Here is a 25,741-nt window from a genome sequence, read left to right on the forward strand (position 1 = left end):
GGTTGCAGTGAGCTGAGATCGTGCCACTGCACTCCAGCCTGGGTAACAGAGGAAGACTCCATCTAAAAAAAAAAAAAAATAGCTTGCTCACTAAGGGCAGTTAAAAATAGGCTTCCTGCCAGGGCCATCCATGGTTCATGCTTGTAATCCCAGCAATTTGGGAGGTAGAGGTAGGATTCCTTGAGTCCCAGGAGTTCAAGACCAGGCTGGGCAACATAGTGAGACTCCCATCTCTATTCATGAAAAACAGTAAGAAGTTTTTTTTTTTGTTTGTTTGTTTTTTTTTGAGATGGCGTTTCGCTCTTGTTGCCCAGGCTGGTGTGCAATGGCACTATCTTGGCTCACTGCAGCCTCCACCCGCTGGTTCAAGCGATTCTCCTGCTTCAGCCTCCCGAGTAGCTGGGATTACAGGCATGCGCCACCACGCCCCCGGCTAATTTTGTATTTTTAGTAGAGACTGGGTTTCTCCGTGTTGGTCAGGCTGGTCTTGAACTCCCGACCTCAGGTGATCCACCTGCCTCAGCCTCCCAAAGTGCTGAGATTACAAGGGTGAGCCACCGCACCCGGCCAAAAGTTTGTTTGTTTGTTTGTTTTAAATAAAAATATAGTAAGCCTTCCAGAGACTTTTTTTGTGAAGTGGTCTGGGATCTCTCCTTAGAGAAACTGCCTAACAGGTTGCTTCAAGGATTGGAAAGCATGTATGCAAAACTGTTCTGCATCCACCGGGTGCTGGCAACATCTAACAATATTTCCCAATAATAACAGTAACTATTGTTACTAGTAGGAATAAGTCAAATTAGGAGGCGCGATTTAGGCGGAACCTGGAAGGCTGTGGGCAGGATCCAGGACATTCCAAGGCAGGCGTGGGCTTCCTGAGCCAGAAGCCAAACCTCCAGGAGCCAAGGGAGGGCCTGGGGCCGGAAGGTGGGGCGTGCGAGCGGAGGACGGAAGCTCGCCGCCAGGGTGCCCGTCCCTGCCCCAAGTCGTCACCCCCTCGTAGGGAGCGCACCCTGGCGGAGGTGCAAGTCCCACTCGGGCTTTGTTATGAATGAGAAGCTGCAGCCTTCAGCCCGCGGAGGGAACAGTGGGGGTCTGGGGGGAATAGCAGGACACCCGGCAGCAACCAGCAGACCTCCCGGCAGCGCCTGCAGCCTGGGCCCGGGGGCCGCTGCCGTTCGGGCCCGCCTCCACCTTCCCCTCTCCGCCGGGGGCCCGGGTTTCCTAGGGCGGCCCCAGCATCCTAGGCGCCCTTTGCCGTCCCCTCGCCGGGTCCAGGATTCCCAGGATCCGGAGTCCTTGCCGTGCGTCCAGCGGCGCGCAGCTCAGCAGGGAGGGAGAGAGGAGGCTGGCCGGCCTCGGAAGTCAGCCCCAAGTTACATGTGGGAAGCGGTGGCTGTGACGCAAGTTTCCAGGGGGCCCTGGGCTTGGCTCGAAGGGAGCACACCGGAGAGGCTCCGCTCGGTGCAGTTGCAATGGTGAAAAAGCAGAAGCCCCAAGCGCGAACCCCAGGCCGCCTTCCTTGCTGCGGCTGCACGCCCGACCCAGCCGCGCCCCCTCCTCCCCGCGGGCCGGCCGAGCGCGCGGACCCTGCACTGGGCAGTCGCCGCTGGACCCCGGGCTGCACAGGCTGGCCTCCCCGCGCGGTGGCTGGCCTTTTTTTTTTTTTTTTTTTTTTTTGCAACGCTTGCCAACCTGTCAGCTGATGGACCTCATCACCCATAGTGGCGCATGTAGCTCGGCCGCAGCTCGCTCCATTCACGACGCGTCCCCCAAGCCCGCCCGCGGGCCCCGGCCCCCTGTGCCCAGCGAGAGGCCTGCAGACCCCGGCTGCAGCCGGTCCCCAGGGGCCCGCGCCCCTCTCGCCCCGGCCTCGCGCCGCCTGGGGGGCGCTGCAAATAGTCCTTTGTTTACATGCAATTCCTTACTCCGCGGAAGGAGGCCGGGGGAGTGCTGAGTTTTCACCAGCTGTTTCCCGCCTTGAAACAGACATCTGATCAGCTGCAAACACACACACACACACATACACACGCCCGGGGAGGCAGGCCGGAGAGACCTCCCTCCCGCCCCTCCCGCCCGCCTCCCTCCCCTCGCCGCCGCCGCCGCCGCCGCCGCCAGCATCTGGGACCGGCCGATTCTGCACCTCCGTCCGGCGCTGCCCTTTGATTCGGATTTCCATCTTGCATTCTCCGGCTGATCGCGGGATCTGGCTCGTGCAGAGGAGGGGGGCCGATCGCTATGGAGTATTTCATGGTGCCCACTCAGAAGGTGCCCTCTTTGCAACATTTCAGGAAAACAGAGAAAGAAGTGATAGGAGGGCTCTGTAGGTGTGTACTCCTCCTTCCCCCACCCCCTTCCTACCATTGCAGCCCCCGGCCAGCCCGCCCGGGCGGGCGCGCGTGTGCGCACGCATGGCCCGCGCCGCCGACCCCGCTAGCCTTTCTTAGCTGCCGGGACGGCTGCAGCCCCACGCGCCGGGTTCGCGCCGCCCCGGGACCCTCCTCTCTTGGAGCATGGGGGCCCCAAGCGGCCCCGGCCACTTTTGTCCGCTGCAGGAGGGCGAGTCGCAACGTTTGTAAATTGCAAACAGACCCACGTGGTTCTGCAGCAGTCCCGGCCATGCTTGGTGCTGGTGGCCTTCCCCCCCGCGCTTCCTCTTTCCCCCTCCCGCGGCAGCTTCCTTCCTCTCCTTCCTTCCTCGCGATCTTAGGTCGTCCCCATCCAAGGGGGTCTCGGGGCCCGGGGCGCGCGTGGGGGTGTAGCTAGGGCGGCTACAATGCAGCCATGCCGCGGCTCCCGGCGCGGGGTGGGGGCGGGGAGCCGGGCACTGTGCGTGTTTGCAGAGTGGGGCTGCAGCGGGGTTGGGGGCGTGCTCGCGTGTGGGTGTGGGGGGTGGGCGGGCCCCGAGGGGCCCGCGCGGCCGGTAGGGGCGCCGCGGCCCGGGGCACGTTGGCTGCTGCTCGCTCGCCCGCCCGCTCCCGGGCGCTGTTTACTAGCGAGGCCTGGACGTGACTCTGCAGCCCTCTTGGAGTAGGCGGACCTCTGCGCGCGGCCTCGCGGGAGCTGTAGTTCTCCGTGTCCTGCTGGTGCAGCATTATGGGATTTGTAGGCGCTCCTGGGCCACGCTTTCCCTGCACAAAGCTCGGACCCATGGGCACGGTGGGCAAGGCAGGCCAGGTGGGCAGGCCTTTTGGGGAGGGGACACCTGAGGCCGCCTCTAGCCTCGCAGGGCAGCTTCCCGCCGCACGTGGGTTTCCTCTGCAAACTTTCCCATCCAACGCCCCTCCCCCCTGCCGTAAACCGAAAGCGTCGGGTCCCGCGGCCGGGTGGGTGGCCCGAGATCCGCAGGCCTCCCCAGAAGCCACTTTGCAAGCTTTGGTCCTAGGTTGCTCGAAACCCAAAGGGTGATGGATTCAAGGACCACACATAGCTAAGCCACCCCGCACACTTCTTAAAATGCACATGCCTGGAGCTCTGATCGCTGGCGCCCGGATATCTGCATTTTGAACGATCCCCCGGGCGGGGTATGGGGGAGGTGGGCGTTCTACGGAGTGCGCAAGTTTGGGACCTGCGGCCCCTTTCCTGCCGCGCTGCTCCAGGAGCGAAATGGCTCCCCAGGGCTGGAGCCACGTGCTCTGCCGCCCGAGGCAGTCTGGGCGGGGATTGAGGGAGGAGGAGCCCGCCGGTGTGGCACAGGCTGGTGGACACTAGCGCCTCGGAATCCGGCCTGGAGGGAAGGTTGCTGCACACGTGTAGACACTCCTGCCCAACCCACTGCCCCAGGGGTCCCCACCTTAAGGCTACTCTGAAGTTCCCGGTCAATACCTAGACTTGGGCCAGATGATGGGTTTGGCAGCTGGCAGGGATGCCCGGCTGGCCCTTGCACGAGGCCCACCTGGAGGACCCAGTAATAATAAGTAAAAAAAAAAAAATTCTTGAGCTGTTTTTAGGTTCTGGGGGCTCACTTTGCTAGAATTTTCTCATTGAATTGTCATAATCTTTCTATGAGTCAGAAGTGTCTTTTGATTCTGTGTAAAGAGGACACAGAGACTGGAGAAGGGACCACTACAGCAAGTGGTAGAGCTGGAACTTGAACCCTTGTCCTGGGGTTGCAGGCTGCTGCGGGGCTGGGCTGGGCAGCCTGCAGTGGTGCAGTTGAGCCGCTGTGCCTGCTGGAGAGGACATTCTGGGCCTGATCCTGGGCAGGGTTGGGGGGCCCTCTGGCTGCCATGCCTGGGCCTTGGGTGAGTCCTCTCAGGGCCCCCTAAGATTCTGGCTTCTATTTATCCCTGCCCCAAGCTTCCCTTTGGAGGATACCAGCAGTCCTCCAGAGTAGCTGGATCTTGGTAGGCCAAGGGCTTGAAGGTGTAGAGCCTTCGCCCAGGGTTGGGCACAGCAATGTCCATTGCAAGACAGTTGTCAGCTGTGCATTAGGCGTGGAGTTGGGGGTCCTGGATTTGTTTATCTTCAGTAGGGGTTGCAGGGTGAGGTGGGAAGCCTGTCCGGGATCAAACGTGTGCTTTAGGCAGGACCTTCTGGCCAGATGCATTTGCTTTTCTGGGTCATCTCAGGCTGGTGGGCTTTGCTCCATCCCTCAGTGACCAGCAGGGATTTCCCTTTCTGTCTCCCAGGCCTGCCAGAGGGGAGTGTAGGGCACAGTGCTGTGCACACAAGCTGCAGGTTTTGGACCTGTCGCCTAATGGTTCTGTCTCTGGAAAAGAGTGCACCTGTGAGAAAATTAGCTATGAGTATGGAAAGTGCCTGGTAGCTGTTAAAATGACATTCAGTCTTTTTTTTTTTTTTGAGACAGAGTCTCACTCTGTCACCCAGAATGGAGTGCAGTGCTGCAATCTTGGCTCTCTGCAACCTCCGCCTCCTAGGTTCAAGCGACTTTCCTGCCTCAGCCTCCCAAGTAGCTGGGATTGCAGACATGTGTCACCATGCCTGGCTAATTTTTGTATTTTTAGTAGAGATGGGGTTTCACCATGGTGGTTGGCCAGGCTGGTCTCGAATCCCTGACCTCAGGTGATCTGCCCACCTTGGCCTTCCAAAGTACTAGGATTACAGGCATGAGCGACTGCGCCCAGCCACTGACATTCACAGTCTTTTTTTTTTTTTTTTTTTGAGATGGAGTCTCGCTCTGTCGCCCAGGCTGGAGTGCAGTGGTCCGATCTCGGCTCACTGCAAGCTCAGCCTCCCGGGTTCACGCCATTCTCCTGCCTCAGCCTCCTGAGTAGCTGGGACTACAGGCGTCCGCCACCTCGCCCGGCTAGTTTTTTTTAATTTTAATTTTGTTTGTTTGTTTGTTTGTTTTTTGAGACGGAGTCTCGCTGTGTCTCCCAGGCTAGAGTGCGGTGGCGCGATCTCGGCTCACTGCAAGCTCCGCCTCCCGGGTTCACGCCATTCTCCGGCCTCAGCCTCCCAAGTAGCTGGGACTACAGGCGCCCGCCACCACGCCCGGCTAGTTTTTTGTATTTTTAGTAGAGACGGGGTTTCACCATGATAGCCAGGATAGTCTCGATCTCCTGACCTCGTGATCCACCCGCCTCGGCCTCCCAAAGTGCTGGGATTACAGGCTTGAGCCACCGCGCCCGGCCTTTTTTTTTTTTTTTTTATTTTTTAATAGAGACGGGGTTTCACCGTGTTAGCCAGGATGGTCTCAGATCTCCTGACTTCGTGATCCGCTCGTCTCAGCCTCCCAAAGTGCTGGGATTACAGGCTTGAGCCACCGCGCCCGGCAACATTCAGAGTCTTAAAGGCATGTATATGGGCAGGTATATGGTAGTCTCTATCCGTATCTTGTGTTTTTTTGTTTGTTTGTGTTGAGATGGACTCTCACTCTGTCGCACAGGCTGGAGTGCAGTGGCACAATCTCAGCTCACTGCAATTTCCGCCACCGGGGTTCAAGCGATTCTCCTGCCTCAGCCTCCTAAGTAGCTGGGACTACAGGCCCGCTCCACCATGCCTGGCTAATTTTTGTATTTTTAGTACAGACGGGGTTTCACCATGTTGGCCAGGATGGTCTCTATCTTCTGATCTTGTGATCTGCCCGCCTCATTCTCCCAAAGTGCTGGGATTACAGACATGAGCCACTGTGCCCGGACTCTCAATCTGTGTTTTGTTTTTTTTTTTCTTTTTGAGACGGAGTCTCAGAGTCTCACTCTGTCGCCCAGGCTGGAGTGCGGTGGCGCAATCTCAGCTCACTGCAAGCTCCGCCTCCTGATTCACGCCATTCTCCTGCCTCAGCCTCCCTAGTAGCTAGGACTACAGCTTGCCACCACGCCCGGCTAATTTTTTTTGTATTTTTCGTAGAGACGGGGTTTCGCCGTGTTAGCCAGGATGGTCTCGATCTCCTGACCTCGTGATCTGCCCGCCTTAGGCTCCCAAAGTGCTTGGATTACAGGCATGTGCCACTGCGCCCGGCTCCATCTGTATCTTAAAGCTCCTGGACCCTGCTCATTGGCTCAAGCCTGTAATCCCAGTAATTTGGAAGGCCGAGGCGAAAGAATCATTTGAGCCCAGAAGTTCGAGACCAGCCTGGGCAACATAGCAAGACCCCACCTCTACAAAAAGTGAAAAAATTAGCCTGGCATGGTGGCATGTGCCTGTAGTCTCAGGGAGAGGCTCATGGGAGGCTCACGGGAGGCTGAGGCAGGAGGATTGCTTGAGCCTGGGAATTGGAGATTACAGTGAGCTATGATCATACCACTGCACTCTAGCCTGGATAACAGAGACCCTGCCTCTTTTTTTTTTTTTTTTTTTTTTTGAGACGGAGTCTCGCTCTGTCACCCAGGCTGGAGTGCAGTGGCCGGATCTCAGCTCACTGCAAGCTCCGCCTCCCGGGTTTACGCCATTCTCCGGCCTCAGCCTCCGGAGTAGCTGGGACTACAGGCGCCCGCCACCTCGCCCGGCTAGTTTTTTGTATTTCTTAATAGAGACGGGGTTTCACCGCGTTAGCCAGGATGGTCTCGATCTCCTGACCTCGTGATCCGCCCGTCTCGGCCTCCCAAAGTGCTGGGATTACAGGCTTGAGCCACCGCGCCCGGCCTGAGACCCTGCCTCTTAAAAAAAGACAGTAAGACTGGGCACAGTGGCTCACTCTTGTAACCCTAGCACTTTGGGAGGCCAAGGCGGGAGGATCACTTGAGCCCAGGAGTTTGACACCAGCCTCGGCAACGTGACGAAACCCTGTTTCTACTAAAAATACAAAAAACTAGCCGAGTGTGGTGGTGTGTACTTCCAGTTGCTTGGGAGGCTGAGGAAGGAGGATGATCTGGGTTCAAGAAGTTGACGCTACAGTGAGTCAAGATCATGCCATTGCACTCCAGCTTGGGTGATGGGAGTGAGACCATGCTTCTAAATAAATAAATAAATAAGAATTTAAAACATAAAATAAAATTTAAAAAATAAAATACAATCTAAAAAGCTCCCATAAGAAGGAGTTCGAGAAAATTGAAGGCTTTGGAGTGTTCGTTGGGTCCCTGATTTATTTATGAAGCAACAACATTCTTCTGGGACTGAGGATACAGCCACGAACAGGATGTGACTCCTGTCTTCAGCAGCTCACAGCCTCGTGGTCCTAAAAGGTCTTGTAGACCCTGCTAAGAGTTTCATGGGTTGTCTTGGACACCTGGGTGCAAACTAACTCTTGGGCTTCGGCCTCCCGAATACTGGGACTACAGGCACACGCCATGACACCTGGCTAATTTTTGTGTTTTTAGTAGAGAGGGGGTTTCACCATGTTGGCCAGGCTGGTCTGGAACTTCTGACCTCAGGTGATCTGCCCACCTCAGCCTCCCGAAGTGTTGGGATTACAGGCGTGAGCCACCGTGCCCAGCCTTTCTTGATCTCTTTTAAACTTCACCATGACCCTGGGAAGTGAAGCAATGTTTCCATATTTTACAGATGGGGGAAACTGAGGCTTGGTGTTCCTCAGCTAGTAAGTGGCAAGGCTGGACTTTTTGCACTTGAGCCCAGTGCAGGATTCCCACTGATGGGCTGGAGGAGCTTTGGGGGAGGGAGGCAGGGATGTTTCTGATGGGAACAGCCTGGGCATGGTGTGTTCTGGGCCCGCGGGGAAGGGCACAGACTGGCCTGGTCAGAGCGCAGAGTGTGGGTGAGTGGTGTAGCAGCAGTGGAGATGGAGCATGGACGAGAACCTTGGGCTGATTAGGTGAGAGAAGGATGAGTGAGTGCCTTAGTGCTTTTTTGGGTTTGGGAGAATCCCGTGTGGACTTTCCCATGTTGACTGTGTAGATGTTAAGTGACCCTGAGGTGTGTGAGTGACTTCAGGGCAGTGGGAAAGTTCTTAGTGGCCGGTTTGAGGCTGGACCTCAGCAGGCAGGTGTAGAGGGATTGTGGGTACTTAGCTTTGGGCTGGGCAGGGATAGGTACCTGGCAGGGTTCTAGACTTGAAGGGTGTGCCCCATCCCCCTAAGTGTCTGGTTAAGACACCAGTGTCAGTCTCAGATTTTGTGAGTGCTGTGGTGGTAGGTGTGGCGGCTCTGGTCTTAGCATCCAAGGCTGGCGCCCAAATTTTGTTCCTTGGCCATTGCCTGCTCAGTGACCTGTCTTATTCCTAAATCTAGGGCAGCCCCTGGTTGGCCCCAGGAGGCTGGCTTGTGAGAAGCAAGAGAGCCTCAGTGTGGCTGGGCATGGTGGCTCAAGCGTATAATCCCAGCACTTTGGGAGGCCGAGGCGGATGGATCATTTAAGGTCAAGAGTTTGAGACCATTCTGGCCAACATGATGATACCCTGTCTGTACTAAAAACACAAAAATTAGCCGGGCATGGTGGTAGGCGCCTGTAATCCCAGCTACTCTGGAGGCTGAGGCATGAGAATTGCTTGAACTCGGGAGGTAGAAATTGCAGTGAGCTGAGATTGCGCCACTGCACTCCAGCCTGGGCAACAGAGCAAGGCTACGTCTCAAAAAACAAACAAACAAACAAACACCCCCCCCCCATAATTAGCCGGGCATGGTGGCTCACGCCTGTAATCCCAGCTACTTGGGAAGCTGAGGCATGAGAAGCGCTTGAACTCGGGAGGCGGAGATTGCGGTGAGCCAAGATTGTGCCACTGCACTGCAGTCTGGGCAATAGAACGAGGCTCAAGTCAAAAAAAAAAAAAAAAAAGGGAACCTCGGTGTCAGTGGACTTGGGCCACCTTTGATTCTCACCTGGAGGACTCTGAAGTGGCCAGGGAGAGGATAGTGGACCTTTAGTGTGTGTGTAGGACCTTTACAGACCTTAACTGTAAATGCAAAACCCCAGAAAGAGCTATCAGAAACTTTCAGGCATTTGCAGAAAAATCCACTTTATCCAGTGCAGTATCACCTGGAAATTTCAATTAACCATCCTTCATCAACAGGAACCCCTGGTTGGTCAGCCATCAGAAGCCCTGGTTGGTCAGCATTCCACCAATAAGAATTCCTGGTTAGCCGACACTTCGCCAATCACAACCCCTGGTTAGCTCCTATTCCACCAATCAGAAGCCTTGGTTAGAATGCATTCTATTAAAGGACTCTTGTCGGCTGGTACTTCCAGGGCAATTTAGGTGAGTTATAATTGAGGATCTTGGTGGCATATTCAGGTCCCCACGAGGAACTGTACCTTTGAGGGGGAAATTTGCTTTCTTGGATTTAAGAAAGTGCTTAACCTAAGTTAAGCACTAGGTTAGCCAGCAACTGGTTTCTGAGCCAGGAGACTGGGCTGATGGCTTTGGAGAGGAAGGATGCAGGATGGAGCATTGGAGAAGCTGGGCCGGCAGATTCTGGTGCAGAGGAGGAGGCGACACAGGCCCCTGATCCCAGCCCCAGCTCCTCTTCCTTGTGAGAACTTCCGGCTGGGGTTTTCAGGACTCGGGTCTGGTGGTCTCCTTTGGTCTCCCAGTTAGTGGGCTGCTTTGTGGGGAAGGGAAAGAAGAGGCTGAGGGTCAGCTCCCAAGAGCAGAGGAATTGGTGGGACTTGGGCCGGGAGGTGCAGGAGCGTGCATTTGGCTGCACCCTGCCCTGCCCGGCTGCTGGGTGTGACCTTGGGCAAGTCACCTCACTTGTGGGCTTGTGTTCAGAGGGGCAGGGGTGGTGGCTGAGCTTACAGTCACACCCTCCCTTCTGGTAAGTGGTGGGCTGTGTGAACCAGCGGTCAGTAGAGGCGCTTCAGTGGGTTGGCATCTGCAGGTTGCTCTTGTGCCCCGTCTGGCTGCTTGACCTTGGGATCATCACCTCCCTTCCCAGGACCCTGCATTGCTTGCTCGCTGTAATCTTGGCCACCCCACTGGGTTTCTGTGAGAATCAGGCAAGGAAAAATGTAAACGAGGTCTGTAAATAATAAAAAGAGTTACACGATTACAGCGATTTCCGAATGCCTGGTCCTTTTTTCTTTTTTCTTTTGAGACAGCGTCTCACTCTGTTGCCCAGGCTGGAGTATAGTGACACGATCACAGCTCACTGCAGCCTCAACCTCCTGGGCTTATTCCATCCTCCCACCTTAGCCTCCTGAGTTGCTGGAACAATAGACACACTCCACCATGCCTGGCTGATTTCTTTAATTTTTTGTAGTGATGGGGTCTCACTCTGTTGCCCAGGCTGGTCTTGAACTCTGGGGCTCAAGCGGTCTTCCTGCTTTGGCCTCCCAAAGTGCTAGGATTATAGGTGTGAGCCACTGTGCCTGCGCTCGTCTTCTCTTTTATGGGGATAACTGTCACCTGCCGGTTGGGGCATCTGGGTCTGTGGGACGGTCAGAGCTCATTCTGGCCTATGGTCTGACACCTGTTCTAGGGTCAGGGTTCAAGTCCCAGTACTTGCTGCAGCTGGTCCCTACCCAAACTTCTGTGTGCCCCTCTTTACATGGGAGTCTTTAGGCCGCCTGACTCAGGAAGATTGTGACAATTCAGTGAGAAAATTCTAGCCAAAAACTTAAAAAAAGCAATGTACCCATCTGTTGTGGACCCTCCAGGAGGGCCAGCTCTCAGGTGGCCCAAGGCTGAACTTGGTGCTCCCTTTTCACCCCCAGGCCCTAGTCAGCTCTGGCCTTTGGGCATCGCCAGGAGGGGCTCAGGGGCTGGATGGGCAGGGGTCTCTCCCCACATCTCTCCTGAGGGGGATGGCGTTGCCCCAGATTGCATTTACCTTGTGTTGTGGCTTGCTATGGACATCTCTTCCCACCTCTTACTTCCAAAGAGCCCCACGTTTAAGCCACCCACTGCAGAGCAGTCCTGGTCCCCTTGGCCTGCTGGCCTCTCCGAGATGGTATGGTCTGAGGCCATGCCAGGCCTGGGGGCCTGGACTCTGCCCCAAGGCCGGGCCACACACAGCTGTGCAGCAGGCCTGCTCCAGTCCCCCTGTTACCTCCACTTCAGGGCAGGGGAACTGGGAGAAGTGAGGGCACTGATATCCAACTGACCCTAAAACCATCCCCTCTCTGCCCTGAACCCTAAAGTCTCTCATGGAACGTGGGGGGCATGGGTCCCTTTTGCAGTGCTGACATTTCAAGACCCTGTAAGCGACTTGTACCCTGGGTACAGGCCCTGGGTCTTTGGGTCCTGATGGAGGAGGGGGCTTGGCTTGATGAGGATGGAAGGAGGCTGATTTGCATCCAGACTCCCGGCGTCGGAAAGCTCTCTATTGGCAGAGGAAGCTGAGGCCGGGGAAGGGGCAGGGATGCATCCAGGGTCCAACAGGGAGCCAAGGCTGGACAGATGGGGCAGGCTAGGTGGGGCCAGGAAGGCCACGGCTGTTTCCAGCTGTTGCAGATGTGCTCCCTCCTGGGTCCATCCAAACTCCTTTCCGCCTGCGGACTGGCGAAGGGGACAGGGCATACAGCATGGGAGTTAGACTTGCCAGCGCCTTGACCCCAGACTGCCCCCATCAATGGAGCAGGAGCTGCCCAGAACCTTTTTCCTGTTCTCCCAGATTCAGGGGCGTGAGCCCCCTTGGACCAGTCCTGGAACAGGGCACCCCGGGAGGGCCCCTCAGGAAGAGGCCCGGGCTGCGGCTTCGGGTGGGGCCGGCAGACTTTGCTGGGAGCCCAGCATCTGGAAGCCATCAGGCCAGGGGCGGGGGGAGTTGCAGGGGAGGTCTAGGGAGGGGGACATGCCTCCTCCAGGCCACACACAGGCCCAACCCTCGGGGAGCGTGGCCTTGGGCCCACAACTGCTGCCTCTGCTCGCTGGCCGGCAGCCCCGCCCCCTGGCGCACACGCCCCGCCCTCATCCTAAGCCACGCCCCAGCCAGCAGCCACGCCCTCTTTCCCCTGGCTGCCTTCTCGTCGCACTGGTCGCTGCTCCTGCAAGGGTCAGTAGCGCTCCCCACAGCATGGTGGGACCCTCGCTTCTCCAGCACGGGGTGGATTTGTCTCTTGGAGTGGGTGGGCTGTGGGGAACAGTGTCCCCAGGGGTTGTTGGCTTGGTGTCTTTTTGGAGAGTGAGTGGTATTGGTCTTCTGTGAAGTCTTAGTCTAGTGGGGCTGGGGCTTGTGGTGCGAGGCGTGGCCGTGAGGGTAGGAAGGGAGTGCGGATGTCTTCCTCAGTCCTGGGGTGGCAAAGCCTCAGACGCTGAAGAGGTGCCCCAGGTGCCCAGCAAGTCACTCAGAAGTGCTCCAGGAGCAGGGACAGCGTCCCTGAATATCGTCTGCATCCCACGTGCATAAGAATCACACCACCCACGTTTCTGGGCCCCACCGGGCCTGCTAGTCAGACGCTGGGGCCAGCACCCATCGTCTGCACAGTTTCTAAGCTCCTGGATGTTTCGATGTTCAGACACACTGGGAATTCTGTTCCGGAGGAGAGACTGCTCCCCATGAGGAAAGCCAGGGACGGGATGGGTTTTGTTGTTGCTGTTGAGACAAGGTCTTGCTCCGTTGCCCAGACTGAAGCACATGGCGTGATCATAGTTCACTGCAGCCTCCAACTCCTGGGCTCAAGCAGTCCTCCCCTTCAGCCTCCTGAGTAGCTGGGACTACAGGCGTGCACCACCACACCTTGCTAATTTTATTTTTTTTGTAGAGACAGGGTCTCATTACGTTGCCTAGGCTGATCTCAAACTCTTGGGCTCAATGATCCTTGGCCTTGACCTCCCAAAGAACTGGGATTACTGTGCCTGGCCCGGGGTGGGTTCTGAGCAGACTATCTTACCCTCAGTCAGCTGATTCAGTCCGCCCTGGTGTCCCAAAGAGCACCCCTCCATCACCCCGTGGGGGTGGCCTGGCATCTTTTGCAGGAGGGGAGGGATACAGGTTCCACTGGGGCCCTCTGGAGATGAATGATAAAGAGGGCGTCTTGGCCGAGCTTGTCCCTGTCCTCTCTGGCAGCCTTGCCAACATTCCACTAACTCCCGAGACTCAGCGGGACCAGGAGCGGCGGATTCGAAGGGAGATCGCCAACAGCAACGAGCGGAGGCGCATGCAGAGCATCAACGCAGGATTCCAGTCCCTCAAGACCCTCATCCCCCACACAGATGGAGAGAAGCTCAGCAAGGTGGGTGAGAGCAGGGAGGGCTTCCTGGAGGAGGCGGCAGGCTCCCACCGGGAGAGGAAAGTGAGCTCTGGTAAACACTGCCAGCCTGACTCGGCTTTTCCACGCCCTCAGGCAGCCATTCTCCAGCAGACAGCCGAGTACATCTTCTCCTTGGAGCAGGAGAAGACCAGGCTCCTGCAGCAGAACACACAGCTCAAGCGCTTCATCCAGGTGCGCCCTGTCCTCCTTCCTGGCTCCCTCTCCCTGGCATGGGCATGCCTAGTACCCAGCCATGGGCCTGGGACTCAGGTGTGGCTGCAGGCCCCTTCTTGCCCACTGACAAGTACTTACAGGCACTTGTTTTCCTGCCCTGGCCTCAGTTTCCCCATCGGTCAAGTGCGGTGGAGTGGGCTCTGGAAGGAGCCAGGTGACTGTTCTGGAAAGCAGCCCATTCTTCTGGCATTTGGCTGGTTTGTTGGACTTGCAGAAGGGGCTCCCTAATGAAGATTCACCTGTGTTGGGCAGCTTTGGGGGGCTGCGATGGAGCCCCAATCTCCGTGGTGGTACCGAGGTGTCAGGCACACTGACCAACTCCTTGGGGTCCCCAGGAGCTGAGCGGCTCGTCCCCCAAGCGACGGCGGGCAGAAGACAAGGACGAAGGCATCGGCTCTCCGGACATCTGGGAGGACGAGAAGGCGGAGGACCTGCGGCGGGAGATGATTGAGCTGCGGCAGCAGCTGGACAAGGAGCGCTCGGTGCGCATGATGCTGGAGGAGCAGGTGAGGCAGCGCCCTCTGCTGGGCGCGGCGCGCGGTGCAGCGGGCGTGGAGCCTGGGGTCGCCCCTCATGCTCTGTGGCCTTGGGTTGAACCCTATTTGCAGGAGCATCTGCTGCGGTGCCAGGCCTAGGAGTGGGGCGCAAGCCAGACACGTCCCTGCCCTCGGGAGCCACCGTCTGCATCGGGGTGGGGGAGATTAGTCAAAAGATCTCAAAAATGTAACCATGCTTTGGGAGGCCGAGGCGGGTGGATCACCTGAGGTCAGGAGATCAAGACCATCTTGGCTGACACGGCGAAACCCTGTCTCTACTAAAAATACAAAAAAAAAAAAGAAAAAAAAAATTAGCTGGGCGTGGTGGTTGGCGCGTGTAGTCCCAGCTGCTTGGGAGGCTACAGCAGGAGAATGGCGTGAACCCAGGAGGCGGAGCTTGCAGTGAGCCGAGATCTTGCCACTGCACTCCAGCCTGGGCAACAGAGCGAGACTCCGTCTCAAAAAAAAAAAAAAAAAGTAAACACGATGGGCTGGGTATGGTGACTCACACCTGTAATCCCAGCACTTTGGAGGGCTGAGGTGGGAGGATCGCTTGAGCCCAGGAGTTTGAGATTGGCCTGGGAAGCATAGTGAGACCCTGTCTCTACCAAAAAAGATACGAAAATTACCCAGGTGTGGTGGGGTGTGCCTGTAGTCCCAGCTGCTCAGGAGGCTGAACTGGGAGGATTGCTTGAACCCAGAAGGTGGAGGCTGCAGTGAGCCATGATTGCACCATGGCACTCCAGCCTGGGCGACAGAGTGAGACCCTGTCTCAAAAAAAAAAAAAAAAAAAAGGGCTAAGTGTGGTGGTGCACATCTGTGGTCCCAGCTACTTGGGAGGCTGAACTGGGAGGATCACTTGAGCCCAGGAGGTGGAGGCTGCAGTGAGCTGTGATTGTGCCACTACACTGCAGCCTGAGTGACAGAGGGAGACCATGTCTCAAAGAAACCAAAAAACAAAAACAAAAAACTTAACCATAATGTAGGCCAGGCTGGAGCTGTGGCATCAGGAGGGGTTTTTCAAGGGACGCCCCACGGCTTTTCCCTGGAAGTGGGAAGTTGAGTCTCATGGTTAACCAAAGGACAGAGAAGGGTGTTCCTGGCAGAGGGAAAGCCATAGGCAAAGGCTCGGGCAGGAGGGAGCATGGTCCAGTGGGGGCCGAGGTGGGAGGCGAGAGGAGCCAGGGACTGAAGGGCTCTGGAAAGGCTTCTGGCCTCTGCTGAGGGGGTCCCGCCCCATGGTAGGGTTTTCAGCAGGAGTGAATGAGCTGCTGTAGGACTGATAGGGCAGGGTGTGCTCCCGGTCCTGGCCCTGAGCCCAGGCTGTCCTGCCTCCAGGTGCGATCGCTGGAGGCCCACATGTACCCGGAAAAGCTCAAGGTGATTGCGCAGCAGGTGCAGCTGCAGCAGCAGCAGGAACAGGTGAGGCTGCTGCACCAGGAGAAGCTGGAGCGGGAACAGCAGCACCTGCGGACCCAGGTGAGCAGGAGGCGCCTGGGAGGGGGCTCTGGGGATCGGGAAGGGGACAGGGGATCTTGAATGGCAGAAGCCTCTCCCTAGGCCACCTCCTCTCTGTTTCTTAATATAAAGGGGATGAGGCAGTTATATATATACTGGCCGGCTCTGCATGAAAGGAAGGTGGATGGGCCGAGAGAAGCCTTGAGAGAAAGGCTGAGGGCTTCTGTCTTGCAGCTTCTGCCCCCTCCGGCCCCTACCCACCACCCCACGGTGATCGTGCCGGCACCACCTCCCCCTCCCTCCCATCACATCAACGTCGTCACCATGGGCCCCTCCTCGGTCATCAACTCTGTTTCTACATCCCGGCAAAATCTGGACACCATCGTGCAGGTATCTGAGCTTGGGAAAGGGGCAGCTTGTGGGGGTCATACTCCAGCAACAGGCTCTTTAGGGGAGACTAGAAAATAAGGGGCGGAAGAGGAGGAAGATGGTGCTTGTGTGGGAGGGGGTGGAGGGCTGGAAACCTTGGGGCGCCCCCTCCTCGGATCTGCAAGTGGAGAATGTGAGGGCCAGAGACCTGGGCAGGGCCTACCATGCCAGTAGGAGGAGTTGGCCAGGAAGACTGTCCCTTCCCTCAATATGGGGTTTCCGGAGAGGGTCCTTTGCTCCCAGAACCCCCTGGTTAAAGAGTTCCTGCATTCAGCTTTTGGGTTGGTCCGGAACATGGTCTCACCTCCATCTCCTAGGACCTGGATGGAGATGCAGGTGGCAGGGTTGGTGACAGTTGGGCCTCCTAGAGAGGAGGAAGCTCTGTGGGTCAAGCTTGAAGTTATAGTTGCTTTCAGCCTTCAACAGGGCCCCTTGAGGGACCCAACGTCAGAAATCAGTAAATCAGTAAATAAATAAATAACTCAACCAAAAAAGCCAAAACAGGAAAAAAAAAATCCATCAATCTCCTCGAATTTTAATTGCTCATAAACCTTCCTAATTGTGTAATACAATTAATAACAAAGGCCTTTAATAAGTTAATAGGCAAGCTTTAAAATACATAAACATATGGCCAGGTGGGGTGGCTCACACCTGCAATCCTAGCACTTTGGGAGGCCGAAGTGGGTGGATCACCTGATGTCAGGAGTTTGAGACTAGCCTGGCCAACATGGTGAAAACCCCGTCTCTATTAAAAATACAAAAATTAGCTGGATGTGGTGGTGCATGCCTGTAGTCCCAGCTATTCCGGAGGCCGAGGCAGGAGAATCGCTTCAACCTGGGAGGCAGAAGTTGCAGTGAGCTGAGATTGCACCACTGCACTCCAGCCTAGGTGACACAGCGAAATTCTTTCTCAAAAAACAAAACATATGAAAGACATACATAATTTCTTTCTTTTTTTTTTTTTGGAGATGGAGTTTCACTCTTGTTGCCTAGGCTGGAGTGCAGTGGTGGGATCTCAGCTCACCGCAATCTCTGCCTCCCAGGTTCACGTGATTCTCCTGCCTCAGCCTCCCGAGTAGCTAGGATTACAGGCACGCGCCACCATGCCCGGCAAATTTTGTATTTTTAGTAGTGACGGGGTTTCTCCGTGTTGGTGAGGCTGGTCTTGAACTCCTGACCTCAGTAGATCCGCCCATCTTGGCCTCCCAAAGTGTTGGGATTACAGGCGTGAGCCATCACGCCTGGCTGATACATATAATTTCTTTTTTTTTTTTTTTTTTTGAGACGGAGTCTTGCTCTGTTCCCCGGGCTGGAGTGCAGTGGCCGGATTTCAGCTCACTGCAAGCTCCGCCTCCTGGGTTTACGCCATTCTCCTGCCTCAGCCTCCTGTGTAGCTGGGACTACAGGCGCCCGCCACCTCGCCCGGCTAGTTTTTTGTATTTTTTAGTAGAGGCGGGGTTTCACTGTGTTAGCCAGGATGGTCTTGATCTCCTGACCTTGTGATCCGCCTGTCTCGGCCTCCCAAAGTGCTGGCATTACAATACATATAATTTCTAAGCAGCACTGGGACTGTCGTCTTCCTGGAATGGATTTTTCAATGTAACAGAGGGATTTGGGAAGTTTGTTCCTCAGTCAGGTGTGGTGGCCTTTGCCTGTAATCCCAGCACTTTGGGAGGCTGAGGCAGGAAGATTGCCTGAGGTCAGGAGTTCAAGATCAACTTGGGCAACATAGCAAGAACCCCCTCGTCTCTACCAAAAATACAAAAGTTAGCTGGGAGTGGTGATGCACCCCTGTGGTTCTAGCTACTAGGGAGGGAGTGGTAGGAGGATTGCTTGGGCCCAGGGGTCTGAGGCTGCGGTGAGCTATGATCGTGCCACTGCACTCTAGCCTGGGTGACATAGCGAGACCTTGTCTCCAAAAGAAAAGTACAAGGAGTTTGTTTTTCCTGGACTCTAGTGGGCCTCCCCTGCTGCTTTGCAAGGCTTATTTCTAGGATATGTGTTTTGGGGGTGACAGTGGCTGGCTGAGGGCCCCCACCGTCTCCTGGCTGGCCGTATATGCCCGGCCGAGCCTTCTCAGTGGTTCATCCCTGTCCAGGCAATCCAGCACATCGAGGGCACCCAGGAAAAGCAGGAGTTGGAGGAGGAGCAGCGGCGAGCTGTCATCGTGAAGCCCGTGCGCAGCTGCCCGGAGGCCCCCACCTCTGACACCGCCTCCGACTCCGAGGCCTCAGACAGTGACGCCATGGACCAGAGCCGGGAGGAGCCTTCGGGGGACGGGGCGCTTCCCTGACTACCCCCCCTGCCCTCCTCTCCCTTCTGGGGGCTGGAGGGAGCCGGGGCAGCCACAGGGAGAGACATGGGTGAATGAGTGAGAAATTTTTACAAAATTACGATGTCATTTGGGTCTCTTTTATGACCTCTTTTTCAATACTGTAAATCGACCTTTGAACGAAGCCACTCAACCCGAGATTCCAGGGCTGGGGTGTCGCAGAGCGTGTGGGAGCATCGGGACCCCAGGGCTGGGCCTCGGCCCCGGGGGCTGGGGGAAGCTGACACGGAGATGCCTGGCCTTTCTCTGCCAAAAAGCATTTTTTTTCCTTTAAATATGTTTTTTAAGAACAGGGAAAATCAAACAAAACCCCAGGTTGTTTCTTCCCTGCCCAGAGCCAGCCTAGGACTGTCAGCCTTCGATCCCCTTTCCCTCCTCTTTTTGGGTTTTCTTCTTTCTCCTTTAAGCACTTAGATGGGTTGGGGTCAGACTGGGCCGGGGCGTCCTAGGGGCCCGGGGGTCTCCGTTGCTTCTCGGTTGGGGTTTGCTGCTGCTGTGCCCCCCTCCCGCTTCCCCATCTCGGCACTAGAATTCGCCACTTCCCCACCCCCCAGCCCCCACCTCTGCCTCCGGGTCTCATCTTCCACCCCAAAAATGTCTGTCTCTCTCTTTTTGTTTTGTTTGTTTTTTGGTTTTGCTTTCTGTTTTTTTGTTTTGTTTTGTTTCTCTTTTCTGTTTTTTTTTTTTTTTTTACAATTTTGAGGTCTTCGTGTTCAAGGAGAAGCTATTATATTTTGTTAAGAAAGTGGGGAGAAAAAAACCAAGAGGCCACCGTGCCTTTGTAAAGAAACAAAATAAAGTTTGTACTTTGTTTTTTAGATCCTGAGTCTCCTGGGTGTGCGCTGGCCTGAAGACCAGGGCAGGGCTACCACGTCTAGAGTAGGGGGGCTCCTTGGGCCCCCCAAAGTGGACTGGGTGTGTGTGAGCACAAGCACCTCAGCTTGTGTGTGGTGTTGCGATGAGAAATTGGGGTCCTCAGTTTCCCTGGGATTACCCTGGGGATTCTGTAAAGGTGGAAGATGGTGTTGAGGTTGGGGAGTGGCTCTCTGGTGGGAGGCACAGGGAGAAGGAGCAACCAAGCCTTTGATTCCAAAAGCCTGGGAAAGGACACAGGTGTTCAGGGGCCCTGCTTGGTCCCTAGGCTTGGGTTAATCCCTGGGTTTTGCCACTTCCTGGGCTTCTGTAACTTCCCTGAACCTCATCCTCTCCTCCCCTAGACGGGGAGCCCCACCACCCCGCTCCCTGTGGTGTGGTGTTTAAGTGCTAAGATCCTGGGATTGGTCTGCCAGAGGTCAGTTCCCTCTCTGACAAACCACTTCTTCTGAGCCTCAATTTCCTCTTCTGAAAATGGACGATAATAACGGCACAGGGGCATTGCATCCTATTGGGGATTAGCGTGGTCCTTTATTTTGAGACAGAGTCTCTGTAGCCCAGGCTGGAGTGCAGTGGCGTGATCTCGGCTCACTGCAACCTCCAGCTCCTGGGTTCAAGCAATTCTCTTGCCTCAGCCTCTCTAGTAGCTGGGACTACCGGCGTGCACCACCACGCCCGGCTAATTTTTGTATTTTTAGTAGAGACAGGGTTTCACCATATTGGCCAGGCTGGTCTTGAACTTCTGACCTCAAGTGATTGGCCTACCTCGGCCTCCCAAAGTTTTGGGATTATAGGGATGAGCCACCATGCCTGGCTATTTTTAACTTTTGTGTGTGTGTGTGTGTGTGTGTGTGTGTGTGTGTGAGATGGGATCTTGCTCTGTCGCCCAAGCTGCAGTACAGTGTTTTGATCACAGTTCACTGCAACCTTGACCTCCTGGTCTCAAGTGATCCTCCTAAGCCTCCCTAGTAGCTGGGACTACAGGCCTGTACCACCAAGCCCAGCTAATTTTTTTTTTTTTTTAGATGGAGTCTTGCTGTGTTGCCCAGGTTGGAATGCAATGGCATGATCTTGGCTCACTGCAACCTCTGCCTCACAGGTTCAAACGATTATCCTGCCTCAACCTCCCGAGTAGCTGGGACTACAGGCACCCACCATTCATGCCCAGCTAATTTTTGTATTTTTAGTGGAGATGAGGTTTCACCATGTTGGCCAGGCTGGTCTTCAACTCCTGACCTCAGGTGATCCGCCCACCTTGGCCTCCCAAAGTCCTGGGATTACAGGTGTGAGCCAGCATGCGTGGCCTGGGCCCGGCTACCTTTTTTGTATCTTACTGTAGAGGCAGGGTTTTGCCATGTTGCCCAGGGTGGGCCATGGTCCTTTAAAGCCTTCACTTTTCCACTGCCAGAGACTGATTTACACTGTGGTCCCCTGCTATGGCTCACGCTCGCAGTGCTGGGCACTTGGGGACTGAGGCCAGAGCAGAAGGCAGAGTCGCAGCTCACCCCACGATGACAGTGGACATGAACTCTGAACAGAAAGGCAGGAGTCTGCAGGTTTTCTTGGAATTTTATAGCGAATAATTCAATGGCACTTAATATATTCACAGTATTACACAGCCTACCTGGTTCCAAAACATGTCCATCACTCCAAAATGACTCCGTTAAGCAGTCACTCCTTCCCCCTCCTCCTAGTCTCTGGTAACCACCTGCTTTCTGGTTTTGATATCTTTTTTAAAAAAATTAGGCCAGGCGCGGTGGCTCAAGCCTGTAATCCCAGCACTTTGGGAGGCCGAGACGGGCGGATCACGAGGTCAGGAGATCGAGACCATCCTGGCTAACCCGGTGAAACCCCGTCTCTACTAAGAAATACAAAAAACTAGCCGGGCGAGGTGGCGGGCGCCTGTAGTCCCAGCTACTCGGGAGGCTGAGGCAGGAGAATGGCGTGAACCCGGGAGGCGGAGCTTGCAGTGAGCTGAGATCCGGCCACTGCACTCCAGCCTGGGCTACAGAGCGAGACTCCGTCTCAAAAAAAAAAAAAAAAAAAATTAAAGTAGTTGGCCAGGTGTGGTGGCTCACACCTCTAATCACAGCACTTTGGGAGGCCAGGCCGAGGCGGGTGGATCACGTGAGGTCAGTAGTTCAAGACCAGCCTGGCCAATATGGTGAAATCCCATCTCCACTAAAATACAAAAATTAGGCTGGGCGCAGTGGTGGCCCACGCCTGTAATCCCAGCAGTCTGAGAGGCCGAGGTGGGTGGATCACTTGAGGTCAGGAGTTTGAGACCAGCCTGGTCAACATGGTGAAACCTTGTCTTTACTAAAAATATACAAATTAGCGGCGCGTGGTGGCGAATGCCAGTAGCTGTGGTGCCAGCTACTGGGGAGGCTGAGGCAGGAGAATCACTTGCACCCGGGAGGCAGAGGTTGCAGTGAGCCGAGATCGCGCCATTGCACTCCAGCCTGGGCAACGAGAGCAGAACTCTGTCTCAAAGATAAATAATAAATACAACAAAAGCAAAATAGATATGAATTAGTTCCTTCATTTCCAATGTCCCCCATGCCTCTTGGTGGTCAACCCAGCTCCTAGGAGCCGCTGATCTGATCTCTGTTGCTCTAGTCTTACCTGTGACAACATGTCATATAAATGGAATAACCCAGCCTTTTCAGCCTGGCTTCTTTGCACTGCAGCTAATTTTCTCTTACTGAGATTATCCAGCTAAATTTACATAGGATCTGGCCCGGCACAGAGACCCCTTTCGTCCAGGTGCGAACCGGCAGGCCCGACGGTTCCCGCGCAGCTCCTAAGAGGATCAACAGAGGGCGCAGTGCGCCCAGAACGCCCAGCCCCTGCGAAGGCGGAGGCTCCTCCTCTTGGTCCCTGCGGGACAGCTCAGTTCTCATAGGCCAGAGGCGTGGCTTGGGGGCGGGCCAGGGGAATCCCGCCTGCATGCCCATGCGCGCCTGGGGATGGTAGGCGGTCTCACCCGCAGGCGGCGGAAGTCAGGGGAGCGGCTGCGGCCCCGCCCCTTCCCGGACTCGCCCCGCCTGTCCCCTAGCCGCGCGTGTTTCCAGACGCCTCAGGCCATGGCGCGCGCGCTCCCGCCAGCATGCTTGTCTGGCCCCGCCCCCGCGCCTGGCGCCCGCGCGCTCTCACGCTCCGCACCCGGACTCCTCCAGCGCGCTGCAGGCCTACCCCGGGCCCGCCCGGAGAACAGGTGACGGTGGCCTCCGGGCACTGAGCTCGCGCTGACGAAAGGTTCTGGAAGCCGCCGTAAAAAATAATCAAGAAACAGGTGACAGAACTTTTCGTAAAACGTTTAAGTTTTACCCAAAGTATCCGAAACATTGCCATATCAGCCTGAGTGCGATGGGAGACGTCTGGCCCCAAAGAGCTCATCCTTCTGCCGGATGAGACCGCCGCGCCGGAGCTCCGATCTGACGTTTTTGTGAAGCACAGGGGACGTGGGAGGGACCGGATCAATGCGGCACTCAACAAAATCTGTTGTTGTTGTTTCCTTTTTTTTTTTTTTTTGAGACGGAGTCTCTCTCTGTCGCCCAGGCTGGAGTGCAGTGGTGCGATCTCCGCTCACCTCAGCCTCCACCTTCCGGGCTCAAGCGATCCTCCAATCTCAGCCTCCTGAGTAGCTGGGATTACAGGGACATACCACCAGCTTGGCTGTTTTTTTTTTTTTTTTTTGAGACGGAATTTAGCTCATGTTGCCCAGGCTGGAGTGCAATGGCGCGATCTCGGCTCACCGCAACCTCCGCCTCCCGGGTTCAAGCTATTCTCCTGCCTCAGCCTCCAGAGTAGCTGGGATTGCGGGCATGCGCCACCACGCCTGGCTGATTTTGTACTTATAGTAGAGACGGGGTTTCTCCATGTTGGTCAGGCTGGTCTCGAACTCCCGACCTCAGGTGATCCGCCCGCCTTGGCCTCTTTCCAAAGTGCTGGGATTACAGGCGTGAGCCACCGCGCCCAGCAGTTTTAAATTTTTTCTAGAGATGGACCCTCAGTATGTTGTCTAGGCTAGTGTCCAACTCCCGACCTCAAGCGATCCTCTTGCCTTAGCCTCCCAAAGCGCTGGGATTTTACATGCGTGAGCCGCCGCTCCGGGGCCAAAAGCCTTTTATTGGACTACTAGGTAACACATTCAGAAGAGGGTGCTTAGCTTAGGCGCTCCATGAATTTTCACAAACTGAACGTACACCCATGCAGCCAGCACCCCCGGCAAGCCCCAGCCAGAATCCCCTCATGCTTGCTTTCTGCCACTATCAAGCAGTTTGTTTTCTTTCAAATTTTTACGTTTTGAAATAATTATAGAAATGTACAGGGAGAAGCCCGGGTTGGTGGTTCTAGCCTGTAGACCCAGCTACTTGAGAGGCTGAAGGGGAAAGATGGCTTTAGCCCTGGATTTCTAGACCAGCCTGGACAACATAGCAAGACCTCATCTCTATTTTTTTTTTTTTTTTTGAGACAGAGCCTCGCTGTGTCACCCAGGCTGGAGTTCAGTGGACCTCTGCCTCCTGGATTCAAGTGATTCTGCTTCAGCCTCCTGAGTATTTGGGAATACAGGTGTGTGCCACCATGCTTGGCTAATTTTTTTGTATTTTTAGTAGAGACGGGTTTCACCATGTTGGCCAGGCTGGTCTCAAACTTCTGACTTCAGGTGATCTGCCCGCCTCGGCCTCCCAAAGTGCTGGGATTACAGATGTGAGCCACTGCTCCTGGCTTTTTTTTTTTTTTTTTTTTTTAAAAAAAGAAAGACATGTATAGGGAGATCACGCAGCATCCCCCAGTGTTAACATTTTGCCATCTTGCATAACTACGGTTAGCATAGAAACCAGGTAATTTTCATTGGTACCGTACATGGGACTTACTCAGATTTACCCGTTTTTAATGTTTTATGTGTATGTGTATGGAATTCTCTATTTTCTTCCATTTTTATGAGTTTCAGTTGCCTTGCATTCTCATCAGCACTTAATGTTGTCAGATTTATCATTATTTAGGTATTCTGGTAGGTGTATGGTGGAATCTAACCATAGTTTTAATTTCTTCTGTTTTTAAAAAAGGAACAAGGTCTCACTATGCTGCCCAAACTGGTTTGAAAACTCTTGTCCTCAGGCAGTCCTCCCACTTTGATCTCCCAAAGATCTGAGATTACAGGCGTGAGCCACCACACCTGGCCTTGGTTTTAATTCCTATCACAGTGTATTAGTTTTCTCTATTGTGTATTGATTGATTGAGACAGGGTCTCGTTCTATCGCCCAGGCTGGAGTGCAGTGGCGTGATCCCAGCTCACTGAAACCTCCACCTCTGGGGTTCAGGTAATTCTCCCGTCTCAGCCTACCAAGTAATGGGGACCACAGGTATGCACCACCATGCCGGGCTAATTTTTTTTTTTTTTCTTGAGATGGAGTTTCACTGTTGTTGCCCAGGTTGGAGTGCAATGGAATGATCTCAGCTCACTGCAACCTCTGCCTCTTGGGTTCAAGCGAGTCTCCTGCCTCAGTCTCCCGAGTCGCTGGGATTACAGGTGCCCGCCACCACGCCTAGCTAATTTTTGTTTAGTAGAGACAGGGTTTCACCATGTTGGCCTGGCTGGTCTCGAACTCCTGACCTCAGGTGATCCACCCACCTTGGCCTCCCAAAGTTGTGGGATTACAGGCATGAGCCACCGTGCCTGGCCTAATTTTTCAATTTTTTGGTGGAGATAGGGTTTCACCATGTTGGCCACACTGGAGTTTTGCGTGTTCTAGAAGCTTGTATCAGTCATACAACACATAAGTTCTTTTTGTCAAGCTTCTTTTGCTCAACACAATGTCTCTGAGATTTATTTATGTTTCTATGTAAGCATAAATGTTCATTTTTCTTGCTAAGTACTATTTCATTGTATGAATAGACCACAGTTTATCCATTCACATAGTGGTGGACATTTATTTTTATTTATTTATTTATTTATTTATTTTTGAGATGGAATCTTGCTCTGTCGCCCAGGCTGGAGTGCAATAGCTCGATCTCGGCTCACTGCAAACTCTGCCTTCCAGGTTCAAGCCATTCTCCTGTCTCAGCCTCCTGAGTAGCTGGAATTACAAGTACATGCCACCACACCCTGCTAATTTGTGTATTTTTAGTAGAGACGGGGTTTCACCATGTTAGTCAGGCTGGTCTTGAACTCCTGGCCTTGTGATCTGTCCACCTCCGCCTCCCAAAGTGCTGGGATTACAGGCGTGAGCCACTGCGCCTGGCCCATGGTGGACATTCATGTTGTTTCCAACTTAGGGCTATTATAACTAGATTTTAGTAGCTACCATCTCCCAAATGCACGGTACCAATTTTCCCTCCTACCAACAGCAGGTGACAGTTCAGGAGAAGTGTCCTAAGCATGTGTCAT

General features: G+C 54.9%; 1 protein-coding gene across 1 annotated transcript; it reads left to right on the forward strand.

The window, feature by feature from the left end:
- The first annotated feature begins 1,932 nt into the window (after positions 1-1,932).
- TFAP4 (transcription factor AP-4) lies at positions 1,933-19,292 on the forward strand. The gene is made up of 7 exons (XM_025370693.1): positions 1,933-2,324; positions 13,302-13,467; positions 13,579-13,677; positions 14,055-14,225; positions 15,594-15,734; positions 15,948-16,103; positions 18,241-19,292. The coding sequence occupies exons 1-7, from the start codon at positions 2,236-2,238 to the stop codon at positions 18,433-18,435; spliced, it is 1,017 nt and encodes a 338-aa protein (XP_025226478.1). The 5' UTR covers positions 1,933-2,235; the 3' UTR covers positions 18,436-19,292.
- The last annotated feature ends 6,449 nt before the right edge of the window (positions 19,293-25,741 follow it).

Source organism: Theropithecus gelada, chromosome 20, assembly GCF_003255815.1.
Source record: "Theropithecus gelada isolate Dixy chromosome 20, Tgel_1.0, whole genome shotgun sequence".
NCBI classification, from domain to species: domain Eukaryota; kingdom Metazoa; phylum Chordata; class Mammalia; order Primates; family Cercopithecidae; genus Theropithecus; species Theropithecus gelada.